We start from the raw sequence: 13,289 nt of genomic DNA, 5'->3' as shown, positions 1-13,289 counted from the left end.
TTTGTTTTTCTTCACATGTTTTTAATGATCTTAATGTCGATAGTGTCATCTCCAAGAAATGATACACTTAAAAAATTATTAAAAACTTTATTTTCATTCACATGCATTAGCTGATATTTACTTGTAAATAAAATAATTGTAAAGATTTCTTCCGGAGAGGAGCTCCAGCAACTATATAAAGGCCAGTTTTGGGACCAAAGGACTCACAGCAAGCAAAAAAAATCAAGTATGGCAATTCAAGTAGGGTTTCGATATCTATTCCTTCTAGTTCTCGTTGGGTTATTGGTGTGTATCAATGGAGCTCGTAACATTCCATTCTCTATCATTAATTATAAGGACATAGGTTCTTATAAGATATTTGATGAGAATGATTTGAATCGCCGTGATTTTCCTAATAATTTTATTTTTGGTACTGCTACGTCAGCTTTTCAGGTATCTTTGCACAAAGATATAGAAAATTTTTTAGCCTGCTATTTTAAAATATATTTTCTTCTTTTTTACTTAATTGTGATTTATTTAGTTTAAAACTTGTATAAGTTCGTGTTTATAAATCTAAGCACTTACATTTGATAAATTTTTAAAAATTAAGAATTTTATTAAAATAATAGAAAAATTATATATATACATATATAATATGATTTGATTATTTATTTATTTATTTTTGTTTAGATTGAGGGTGTGACACATAGAGCATTTAACATATGGGATAGTTTCACCCACAGATATCCAGGTAAATAGTTTTACATATATAATCTCTTGAGAAAAAAAATTATTATTATACTTTTTTATCAATATATATAAATAAATTATTTCAATTCCAGAAAAGTCGAGCGATGGAAGGGATGCAGATCAAGCTACTGATTCATACCATCTTTATAAGGTAGTACCAACTTGTAAAGAAAAAAAAAGATCTTGAAAAGCCAATTGAAGTTCTATGATTTTTTATATTACTAACTTTTTTTTAACAATAGGTGGATGTTGAAATGATGAAAAACATGGGTGTCAATGGCTATAGGTTCTCAATTGCTTGGTCTCGAATATTGCCAAGTAAGTACAATTTGTAACAAAAGTGAATAATTACATAAAAATAAAAACTAAAATCAATATTGTTTTTTTAATGGAGATCATGAGAATTTTTTATGGCTACCATTTCTTGACAAGTTTCTCTAACATAATTTTGTTTTTTCTCAACAATTAATACCATTTTCAGAGGGAAGGATAAGTGGTGGAATAAATAAAGAGGGGATTGAGTACTACAAGAATCTTATCGACGAACTCTTATCTAATGGTTGTGACTTGATTTCATTAAATTTGTATTTAATAAAAATATTTTTCTATTTTCATAATACTTATTTTTAATTATATTGTGATTAAATACAGATATTGAACCATTTGTGACTATTTTTCATTGGGATCTCCCTCAAACTTTAGAGGACATGTATGACGGGCTATTAGATCGTAATTTTGTGTAAGTAGTTTTAAAATTTTATACAAAGAATGAAGTTAAGAAGAAAGAATTTTATGAACTTTTACTGGGCTATGAAATAATTAACAAAATACTTTGAGATCTTGCACTAACCACTAGCTGATATTTTTGTGATATCAGGTTACATTATAGGGATTTCGCAAATCTTTGCTTTAAGGAATTTGGTAACAAAGTAAAGTACTGGATAACATTTAATCAACCATACAGCCTTGCGTTTAATGCTTATGGGAAAGGTGAACAAGCACCCGGAAGATGTTCTGCATGGATGAATAATAATTGTACAGGAGGGGATTCAGGAACCGAACCATATATTGTAGCTTATCATGAACTTCTTGCCCATGCAGAAGTTGTTCAATTATATAGAAGAGAATATAAGGTTAAAATTAATTACTGTTAAAATATGTTATAATAATGAAAAATTGTATATAGTCTTACATATTTCGCAAGAAGACTTATTTACTTTATAGTAAATGATTTTTTTTTTTTTTTACTACTAATATTTTTGTATAACCTATTGATGTTGCAGAAAACTCAAAAAGGAAATATAGGTATCACATTGATAGCTAATTGGTATTATCCATTGAGGAACACAGTTGCTGATACTAATGCTGCTCAACGAGCTCAAGATTTCAAGCTTGGATGGTAATTAGTTAACATCCTCCAAAACTAAATAGGTCCTAGTAGGATCAATATAAAGAAGTAATGTAATAATATGAATTTAAAATATAAAATTATTGTTAGAAAAAAAAAAAACTTCTATGTATATATATGTTTCAAATACACTATATCAAAAGATCAATAGTGGTCCTAATTTTTCTTTTTCTAATATTTGATAGGTTTTTGGACCCAATAATATTTGGTGACTACCCATCATCTATGAAGAAGTTAGTTGGCAAAAGATTACCGCAATTCGCTCCATGGGAATCTAAACTCCTTAAAGGATCAATTGATTTTCTTGGCTTAAATTATTATTTTCCATTATATGCATTTGATACAAGTGCACCTGATCCCACAAAACCAAGTGTTTTAACTGACGGAAGATTTGGAACTACAAGTAAGTATAAATAATTATAATACTACAGTATAAATAATTATTTGTACAAGTAAGTACAAATAATTATATATATATACATACATACACGTAGTTTATTAAAGCTTATCAAAATTTAATATATTTTTGTAAGAGTCAGATGTTAACATTAGGTATTCGTTATTCATGATAACGCTATCATGTACTAATTAAACTTTGTATGAATCTTACTATTACAGATGTTCGTGACGGTGTTCCAATTGGTATAAATGTAAGAAACATAATGATATATTAATTAAATTAACCAAATATGTATGTGGTATAGACGACACACACATTAATGTTATTTTAACTATTGTGTAACTTCAAATTAAAACTTTGCAGTCAACATTGTTTTATTACAATGCAACGGGATTTTATGATCTTTTGACTTACTTGAGAAATAAGTACAACAATCCTCTCACCTACATTACAGAAAATGGTATGATTCACTTCTTTAATGGTTCATTAATATATTTATATTGATGAATATATATCTAAGTATTCTTTTAAGTATATAACAAGCAAGATTTCTTCGATTTTAGGTTATGCTGATAGTAGCACGATATCACTTAATGAAACTTTAGCTGATGTGGGACGGATTGATTACCACAAAACTCATCTTTTAGCCCTTAAAAAAGCTATCGCGTAAGTCTCTTTAATTACTGTAAGAAACATAGATAAAGACTTTCTTCAAGGCACAAAAACATGTTTTTTTGTACACATAAAAATATATAATTAAAACTATTTTATAATAAATATAATTTCTTTCATTTATTTGTGTATGTGCAGTGAAGGAAGCAATGTTGCAGGATATTTTGCATGGTCGTTATTAGATAACTACGAATTTGTTCAAGGATTCACAGTACGGTTTGGGTTAAACTATGTAAATTACAGTGATCCATCAGATAGAAAACCCAAAGCATCGGCCTTGTGGTTTACTGACTTCCTCAATAATGTTGTTTAACATTTGAATCGATGTGACTCTATCGTATGTTTCATATTATGAGTTGCAGCATAAAATGTTATTAATCTTCCAAAACTATTGCTGGTCGACTATTATGATCAGTTAAAAATAAGGAAGATTATAGTTTGTTGTACTACTATAAATTATGGTTAAATAATGAAATCATATCTCCTTATATTATTATGAAGTATATGTTCTATCGCTCGAATTTTAACCTCACTCTTATCAACTTCTTCCTACAAAATTTTTTGGTTTAATTCATTTATCCCCAAAAAAAGGAAAAAAATAGAACTCATTCCTTTATGGATGACTATCTTGATGACTTTTTCTTAACAGATATATTAGTATATTGTAAATAATGAAATTAAAATTTAATTTATTAATAAAATTAACTAAGGAATAAAATAATTGTAACGACTTACTTTTTTCATGGAGAAATGAGCGCTACTCCACACATATAGTGATAAACTTACATAGCAATAAACAAAAACCTAAAATTCAATCATCCCTATACCAAATTATAAGACATGAGACTTATAAGATCCTTTACATTACATCGCTATAATATAATTAAACTGACTTTACAATACGAATTCTTACTGTCACTAAAGATTCTTCAAAGTCTTCATTCGACCTTAAATTTATTCTTGATTTGAACTAATCTGTATTGGGGGATGTGAATTGAGGTGAACTTCACAGACTCAGTAAAGAAAAGGGGCAGTGCCCACAACAAAGACATGCACACACTCAATCACCAAATCTTCTAAATCAGTTCATTCAGTAAACATTCAAAATTTTTTATTTTAGTATCATAACTCAGGGCATAACATTTCTATAAATAACATAATTTGGTATTCAGTATCATAATTTAAGCAATAAGCAGTTCAGTAGATATCAATTCAGTATTTCAGTATTGTAAACTTTACTCGTGACTTCTTATTTCTTCATCTTAGTTTATATCTTATTAAAAATAGTTTCATCGCCCGATGTCATTTTCGTCGATATCAATGAGTGCAGTAAGGATCCCTTTTACCCAATGAATACGCTACAGTTCAGTTCATAGTTCACAGTATACAGTATACTTATATATCATATATATATATATTATATATCAACAAGCTTACACAACAAACATAATACACACACTTTATACGCACAGTTATCGACTCAAATAAGTGTATATAAGCACGCAACACATACAACCTAAATATACTTGTATATTTGCACAAGACATATATATATTATAAAAGCAGACGCATACAAATTATTCACTCATACACACACATTGCACAATCCACAATGATACATTTATATATATATGCCTCACACACACATATAACTTGATAACTAGCATGCATAAAATTTGCATATATATACAAGTAACAATATGAATACATAATTATACGTTATCCATAACATTATGTAGGTTTTCGATCATATGCAATTGTACACATGTGAATATGATGAGTTCACATAACTTGTGGTGGAAAACGTGAACAGTTTGTAAAGTCTGTAAACAAGTCATTTCAACGGAAAATAAGGTTCCAAAAAACACGGAGGCCTATAAATGAAACTAACCCAATCCCTTACCTACAGTCAAATAAAAAAGTATTGGAATCCTTATTAGTTCGAGTCTACAGTTTTCTATGAATCCCGATTAATGTTTAGATAATTTTCTCGTTTATAAATAAATATACGTAGGTTAAATGACGAATATTTTTGAAAATAATTAAAATACAAAATCAGACCGAGATTTACCATAGACACGCGATCCCGGTTATTGAAATTGCCACGTGCCACCACAAATGTGTCCCTAGTTCACAACGTGCCATTGTCGAAGCGCTCCGCTGGACCACTGCTGGATCACCACATGCTACCACAGACCATCGTGAATCGATCGAAATTTACCGTGAAATGTTTCGTGCACACAAATCTAGTGCGTACATGGTGAAATTGCACCAGAAGGAGCTAAGAATATGCAAAATTGTATGGCTAATCACTGCGGATCTCCTTCTTCTTCAGATGCAAGCCGTTGCACGATTCTCTCTCTGGTTTCCGATCGAGTAGGTCGTCAACCGCTTAGACTCCTCGGTTCATCGTGAGAGCCGTGCACCATCATAGGCTGCCTCGCTTAGGTCGGTGGTGGCCACAACCCCAATTTCTTCTCTCTCTCTCTCTCTCTATACAGAGATCTCTTTCTCTCTCTTTGCACCACTCTCCCTCTCCATGGCTCGCTCTCTCCATTTTTATAGTTGGAGAGAGGAGAGCCCCATACAGGCCTTCTCCCTCCTTCAGTGGAGAGAAAAGGCGTACACACCTCTTCTTCTTCTTTTTCTTCAGCGGCCAGAGGCGTACACGCCTCTGTTTGCCCTTTTTTATCACTAAAACGACATTATTTTGATGCTTTTAATATGATGTCGTTTCACCTACTTATCGAAATGGTGTCGTTTTGGGCTTTTCATGCTTCTAAGAAGCAGATTGGTTGGGTTGTTCCTCTTGAGCCGGGTTGTTACAATCTCTCCCCCTTTAAAATAAATGTAGTCCTCCAAATTTACTGTGAGCAAGTGGGTTGAAGACATTCTTGCTCGTTTTCAAGTTTCCTCTTTAACCTAAAGGTTTTGTTATAATGTTTTTTACTAATGGGATCTTTTTAGTTCATAGTCAATTCTTTTCTAAGTCCCATAAGTAAGGTAAAGTTATTAAGAGTTTGTATTATAAATTTAATATTTTTATTTATTTATTTATTTATTCATTTCCTAATTTTTTTTTCAAATTTGATGACTTGATGCCTACTTAGATTATCCTTTAACTAACTCGTATAGTTCTTCTAATTTCGTCAAATACTAAAAATTCCTAATAGACTCCTCATTCTCTATTCTTCACACGGACGAGTTCTTAATTACCTGAATACCTCGACACTATGGTATGTTACCTTCTATCAAATTTCATGTCTTAAGTGAAAATCCTTTGTTATCTGATTTCCAAAAATTACCTTTAGTACTGAAACTTCCTCATCTTTACTCAGTGGGTTTGGTGCTTAAATAAGTTACTCTCTAGTTTAGTCAAATCGTACTACTACCATATCAAGGTTTGAATGATTTCTAAGGCACCTTAGCACTTGATCGGATTTTTCTTAAGGTCCTTTTAAGTAAGTAGTTATGAAATTCATACACTTAGTGAAATTTATTAAGAGTCTTTGATTGAGAGGTCATATAATGGCGTAGCTAAAATGATTATACTCTCTACCTATTCCATTCCTTTTATGGTTAAATACTACACCTTTCACTTCCCAATGTTGCAAGTGATTATTCTTAGGTATGACACTAAGATATGACTCGTGGTTTTATCGTATTCTCATTTAGTCTTTGTTGACTTGAAAAATATTCCTTCATGTGTTTAATTTTTAATTTGAGGGTGTCTATTTTGAAGATTCATCTTGATATATTGGTATAACTTATAAATTTTACATTCCAATTTAAGAATAAATAAACGATATGCGAGGGTTAGTCACACTAACAGTGTTGTTATTAAAAAATATCATCATAATTAATGGCTACTTAAGGGTTGGTTAGGTTAATTTTGGTCATCTGAATTTACTATTAGTCGTACAATATTTAGAAATTTGCCTTTTAGGAAGGTTGGTTTGTAGTATCCTAATCGAATATCAATCTTATAAAATATTAGATATATAGTTGTCTTCTCTCCTTTTTCTTAGCATACTTTTACAAATGGTTGAGAAAATTTAAGGTCTCTTCTAGATATGAGAATAGAGAGGTCATATACTTTCGTATTGGAGTAGTCTGTAATAGTAGTAGGGTTGATCATAGGGTTTTTATTATGCATAGTTCACTTATAGTAATTCTGAGATGGTTTAGATAGAAATATTTCATGTGTGGTGGTTTATGAATCCAAACCACACCTCCGTAGTGCCACTCTGAATAGTGTTTATCTTGAAAGTTTATACAGGTAGATTACATTATTTTTGGGTTCTCTTTTGGCATAAGAGAATCATATTCTGAGTTACTATTAATGATTTGCGATTAAATCATGTCCTTAGGATATCCTCTTCTCCCATGAAAATTTAATTTAGGAGGGACAAGGGCTTTTAGAAAGAAGAGTTCTAATTAGGCATACACAAATTATCAGATAGAGAAGTTTTCTTTCCATTGAGAATATGATGATTTAATGCCTAAAGATATTTGAAGTAGCATTAAAACTCCTATATCACATCTCAGTAAGGATTTGGAATGGTTAGGGTATTCATTCTTCCTAAACAAGATTAACAAGAGTTTTCTTATAACAATAGCTACCAGGCAAGCATTAGTATGACCCCCTAGAAACCATTGTATGGTCGACCCTGTAAATTACCAATCTGTTGGGAAGAAGTTAGGAAAAGGAAGTTGATTGGCCCAGAGTTAGTAGATGAAACTATGGTAAAGATTGCTAAGATAAGGAAGAACATTTAGGTAGCCCATAATAGACAAAAAAGCTATGCAGATAACCAAATAAGGGAACTTAAATTCGAGGTAAGTGATCATGTTTTTCTGAAGATCATGCCTCTCAAAGGCATCAATAGATTCGAGAAAAAAGGAAAGCTAAGTCATCGATTTATTGGCCCACTTGAGGTTTTAGAGAAAATTGGAGCAACTGCTTATCGACTAGCATTGCCCCTAGAGCTATTTCAAGTTCACAACGTATTCCACATATCAATGCTACAAAAGTACAATCCTGATCCATCTCATCTGATGCCTTACAGGCCTTTTTCAATTCAAAAGGATCTATCCTATGAAGAAGTTCTTGTCACTGTCTTGGATCGAAAGGAAAAAGTGTTTCGAACCAAAGTGATTCCCCTAGTCAAGGTCTTGTGGCAGAACCATACTCAAGAGGAAGCCACTTGGGAGCAAGAAAAAGAATTTCGAGATAAGTATTCCCATCTATTTAATGTTTTGTAATTTAGATTAACTTTATGTAAGAATATTTTATATTAATAAAATAAATTTAAAGGACCAAATTTTTCTAAGGAGGAGGGATTGTAACAGACCCAAAACAACATCGTTTTGGGAAACTTCCAAAATGGCGTCATTTTAATTATAAAGGCAGAGGAGTACGCGTCTTTGCCACCAGCCGAGAAACGAGGGATGGAGAACTGCACGATGAGGAAAAAGAATTGTGTAGCACTCCTCCCGCCCCTCCTCATAAAAATGAAAGGAGGGGAGGCGATCGGTGCTGGAAAAGAGAGAAAAAGAGAGAGAGAGAGAGATGGAAAGAGATAGAAAGAATGAGAGAAAGAGAGAGAAAAGAAAACATTGGGAGAAGATTGTGACTATTGATAGTCAACAACTGAGAGAGGATAGAAGGAATGAGAAGAGGAAAAAAAGGAGGTGTTGCGCACGGCGGTCCACAGGAGAAAGGGGCAGTCAGCGCGGCGATTCCAGGTGCATTCGGTCGTTCTGTAGCTCCCTTCAGCGCGATTCCATAATATTTGTGCCGAATCCGAGGGCGCGGGGCATTCTGCGATGAATTTCGACCATTTCATAGTCGCGATCAGCAGCGATCGGTGGCAAGCGGCAGCGGTGCGTGGCGGTCCGATGATGACGCGTGTAGAGGCGCACGAACTTCCATTGGCTGCACGCGGTGAATTCTAAAGACCCGGTTTGAGTAGGCGAGTTCAAAAAAACCCTTATGGTTTACTATTTTAGATTTAGGATTTATTAATCCTATTTAATTTTAGTATAATAAGTTCCATATCCGGTCTATAACTAGAAATAAATCCAGATATGGTGCTTGAAATTAGGGGATAACCAGCTCGTTACTAACCTGATTCGGATATCACTGTAAGAGATTAATCTTATACATCGGGGATAATTTCACGAACAAAATTTAAACAGAAATCAGGTTAACATATAAGTGTTTATAAATGTAGTTTAAGCTTTCTAAGATATTAAAATTGTGACCTTTAATAATTGGTGATTAGGCACATGATTCCAACAGAATTTTTCCATTGATTGTTGTGTTCTTATTTATGTTCATTAATAAAATTACTGATGATTTTTTTTGCTATGTTTTGGTAACTGAATTCGTATATATACTGGTTGCTATGTAATTGGGAATATATTAAGAACATGTAGAAGAGTCTAGGATGATGAATGGTTACAGTCAGCGTGTGATAGGGGATAGAATATATTAAATAATAAAAATTAAGAAATTTATTAGTGAGATGAAATAAATATATAGACAATAAAAGATTTGAAAAACCTATTTAACCAGTATCATCGAGGGGTGAGTGTGTGTGTGGTCATTTGGCAGGTGACTATGGTGAACCCTACCCGTGGATACGGCTTTAGCCAGACATGGCGAAGCGGTGAGAACTATGAACTGAATATTGTGTACTGCAAACTGTGAACTAAATTGTAACATATTCACGTGGTTGAGGGGATCTTTACTGCTCTCATTGATACAGGCAGAAATGACATCGTGTAGTGAAACTACTTTAATAGGATATAAACTGATAGGAATGGATATGAAGTCATGTGTAACTTCTATGATACTAAAATACTGAATTAGAATCTACTAAACTACTTATTGTCTAAATCGTGATACTGAATACTAAATTATACTATTTATTGAACTGTTTATGCCATGAGTCATGATACTGAGATGATGGATTTTGGATTACTGAATAAACTTATTTGTAAGGTTCGATTAATGAATTAGGCTGTAAATATCACGTATTTTCTGAATTAAAGAGAAATATATTTTAAACCATCTCCATCAGCAGTTTTATGTTTTCTACCAACTTGAACAGATTATCCTATTATTTGTTAGTTACTTACATACTTACTGAGCATATTAAGCTCACCTTATTTATTATTCATTTCTTTCATATCATTATACTCATAACCCCACTCTTGAACAATGAATGACTTGCTAGGAGATCATTTAACTTTTATTTCAATTCGAATATTACTTAATGTTAAATATTTTCTTTTATAAGTATTTATTTTAAAATTTAGATATATTTCATAGATACTGGGTATTTTGAGTTAAATATGCAAATGATGTACTTTTTATTATTTTAAAATTGACTGTACAAATTATTTTTATAAATTATTTTATTATAATATGGTGTGCGTACAATCAGGATTCTAAATGAGAATTCAGACTGTCACAATAATTCTATATGTTCAAGTTATTTGATTACTATATATACTTTAATTTTTTAATCCATTTCATATTTTCATTAAAAAACTTTTTAATTATGTAAAATTTATTGTTTACATAAAACAATATTCATATCATCCTTGTATAATAATAAAAAATCTTCTAAAATTATATTTTGTACGTGACAAATATTGAAAATCTAGTATAGTAAAAGTACTTCTTTGCTTCTTGTATAAACAAAAAAAAATAATCTTTTATTAAAATCTAAAGCGAGATATTTTAAGCGAAGTTAATATGATAATTCAAAATTTTATCAATTTTAATGTATTCAGAATGTACTGTTATAATTTCACATACGACTGTATATGTATATACACATATATATATATATACACACTCAATTATTTTCATCATTTTGATACAATTTATGCTTTCCCCTAATGAAATTAAGTATGGATTTGTTAATGAGTTTAAATTATTTCGAAATTTAATCCGTATCCTAAAACATTATATCATATATGGAATATATATAATTTAAACATAAACACCATATCTTCAAACACATTCTATATATATATATATATATGGCAAAGACTAATTACATCTACAACCCACAAACAAACGAGTCATGAAACACTACTTCATATGCTTATATATACATATATTGCATATAGGGTGGTGATCATGGGAAGGGTGCCCTTAGTTTCATTTCAGCCGGTCGAATGTCAATGGCAAAGCCTTTCCCATTCTGCTTCCAGTAATCAGCCTGCGGATTAATCCACTCCGGTTCTGCTATTTCCACTCTCTTCTCCTCCAAAGCTTCTCTTGATATGTTGTATTTCTGATCTCTCTTCTCTACCAGTTCCTCCTTCACTTTTCCTAACGCCACTCCCTGTGGTGACATCATCAAAGCCGGTGCTCCCAATGGCAGCCTATCACCTGATCGAAATTAAATTTATACCAATCAGATTTATTCACTGTTCTGTTAATTAATAATTTCTAATTAATCTATAATTATGTAGTATTGAATAATTCTTGTTGTTAATAATAACCTCGGTCGACTTGCCAAGTGCACCAGAACTTGCCGTAGGTTTTCGCAAGACTTTCCAGCTCTGGTCTGGCCACCATTTCTGGAAGCTCTGGATGAATCCACAGTCCTGTTTTCACCTGTACACCCATTTACTCGATTCAAAATATATAACTGATGAGAATGGATCTACACACACACACACACACATATATATATATGTGGATGTACGTATATAGAACCTCGTAAGCATGGGAGTGCCAAAGCTTTTGCTCCTCCGCTGGTAACCCTTCATATAACCTATCCGACAATATGTATTCAACTCCTGCGTGTTACATGTAAGATCAGAATAGTGCATACATGTATAAATATAATATATATATATATATGCGTGTGTGTGTGTGTACCAAGGAGACGAGCATTAGGTTGATCAGAATCGTAGACGGCGGCCTGGAGGAAGTCCTCAGTGAGACGGGAGATATAGTGATGAGTCTCCAGCTGCCGACCCAAGTCATGACTGTACAGAGCGAAAGTACAAACATGCTGGCTCATGTGCTTTATTGGCTTGAAGCTCTGCATCACCTCCGATCCTTTCTCGATTATTTTCTGTCCCATCGTCATGGGTTTTCCGGCCGTCTGACATGGCCCTGTTCCCCCATGGCTTGCCGGAGTCCGACCGGGCGATTCGTCGGTTGAAGCCATAATCGCCGACAAACTAACCGTTCATTTATTCTGCGTTGAAATTTTTTGCAGCGGCATGAAAAGATTTAAACAGAAATGAAGAAGAACGTGGAGAGCCGTCTGGGGACCACGTCAACGTGGAGGAGATGAGGTGGCGGATAAAAGCGGTGTCGTTTGGGAGTTTGTGGACACGTCATATATAGTCAGTGGGTCCCGCTTCATGATTTTCTCATCTCATCCCTTCTTGATTTTTTCTTTTAAACAAAAAAATAATAATAATTTGTTTAAAAAGATATTTTAAATTTTTTTTTAAAGGTGGATATATTATTTAGTTATATCATGAAGAAAATAATTTACAAAAGCTAGAAATTTCTTGGCAATATCAAATTTGATTCTAATATATAATTCATGTACTAAATTAATTGAATTTTGAATTCTTAGGGATCAATTGTCGGAACTTAGATCGAATTATTATATGTACTTATAAATATCTCTATTCCTCTTCTCTTGTTTTATTTGAAACTAAATTTTTAAAAGTTCAATTTAACTCTTTTATATAATAAATTATAATATTCATATATTATTTTTTGATCATCAATCAAAATTAAATTAAATCTTTCTATTATAGAATTTAGAGTTTATTGAATATTCTAACTGTAACATATCTTAGTTATACACAAAATGTGCAAACCTCCGTATTATAGTAAAAAAATTAAATTTTAACATAATATCAAATAACTCTCTCTAGTTCACCCATCACCTTGGCTCATCATGGGCAATTCTAATGATACCCTAAAATTAGAGTAACTAGGTTACCCTTATAATATTCAGTTCCGAAAATCAGCACAAGATGAATTTTTTTATTTTAAAAAATATATTAATAAAGAATTTTGTTTAT

General features: G+C 32.1%; 3 protein-coding genes across 3 annotated transcripts; 2 read left to right on the top strand and 1 right to left on the bottom strand.

The window, feature by feature from the left end:
• Window positions 1-211: 211 nt before the first annotated feature.
• On the top strand, window positions 212-3,709 carry LOC110819792 (myrosinase 5-like). The gene is made up of 13 exons (XM_022049102.2): window positions 212-432; window positions 670-730; window positions 822-880; window positions 972-1,047; window positions 1,211-1,288; window positions 1,381-1,468; window positions 1,607-1,862; window positions 2,013-2,128; window positions 2,323-2,540; window positions 2,756-2,787; window positions 2,901-2,997; window positions 3,101-3,203; window positions 3,348-3,709. Exons 1-13 carry the CDS (start codon window positions 229-231, stop codon window positions 3,520-3,522), a joined length of 1,563 nt encoding a protein of 520 aa, XP_021904794.2. The 5' UTR covers window positions 212-228; the 3' UTR covers window positions 3,523-3,709.
• Window positions 3,710-8,075: 4,366 nt separating this feature from the next.
• LOC148240263 (uncharacterized) lies at window positions 8,076-8,474 on the top strand. The gene has a single exon (XM_088212114.1). It carries the CDS (start codon window positions 8,076-8,078, stop codon window positions 8,472-8,474), a length of 399 nt encoding a protein of 132 aa, XP_088068240.1.
• Window positions 8,475-11,253: 2,779 nt separating this feature from the next.
• LOC110819793 (histone acetyltransferase (DUF1264)) lies at window positions 11,254-12,477 on the bottom strand. Its single transcript, XM_022049103.2, has 4 exons — window positions 12,118-12,477; window positions 11,953-12,035; window positions 11,736-11,850; window positions 11,254-11,622 (listed from the first exon to the last, which is right to left on the bottom strand). The coding sequence occupies exons 1-4, from the start codon at window positions 12,410-12,412 to the stop codon at window positions 11,366-11,368; spliced, it is 750 nt and encodes a 249-aa protein (XP_021904795.2). The 5' UTR covers window positions 12,413-12,477; the 3' UTR covers window positions 11,254-11,365.
• Between the last annotated feature and the right edge of the window lie 812 nt (window positions 12,478-13,289).

Source organism: Carica papaya, chromosome 9 (assembly GCF_054855325.1).
Source record: "Carica papaya isolate Zhongbai chromosome 9, ASM5485532v1, whole genome shotgun sequence".
Taxonomy (NCBI): domain Eukaryota; kingdom Viridiplantae; phylum Streptophyta; class Magnoliopsida; order Brassicales; family Caricaceae; genus Carica; species Carica papaya.
This window is presented reverse-complemented; position numbering and strand designations above follow the sequence as displayed.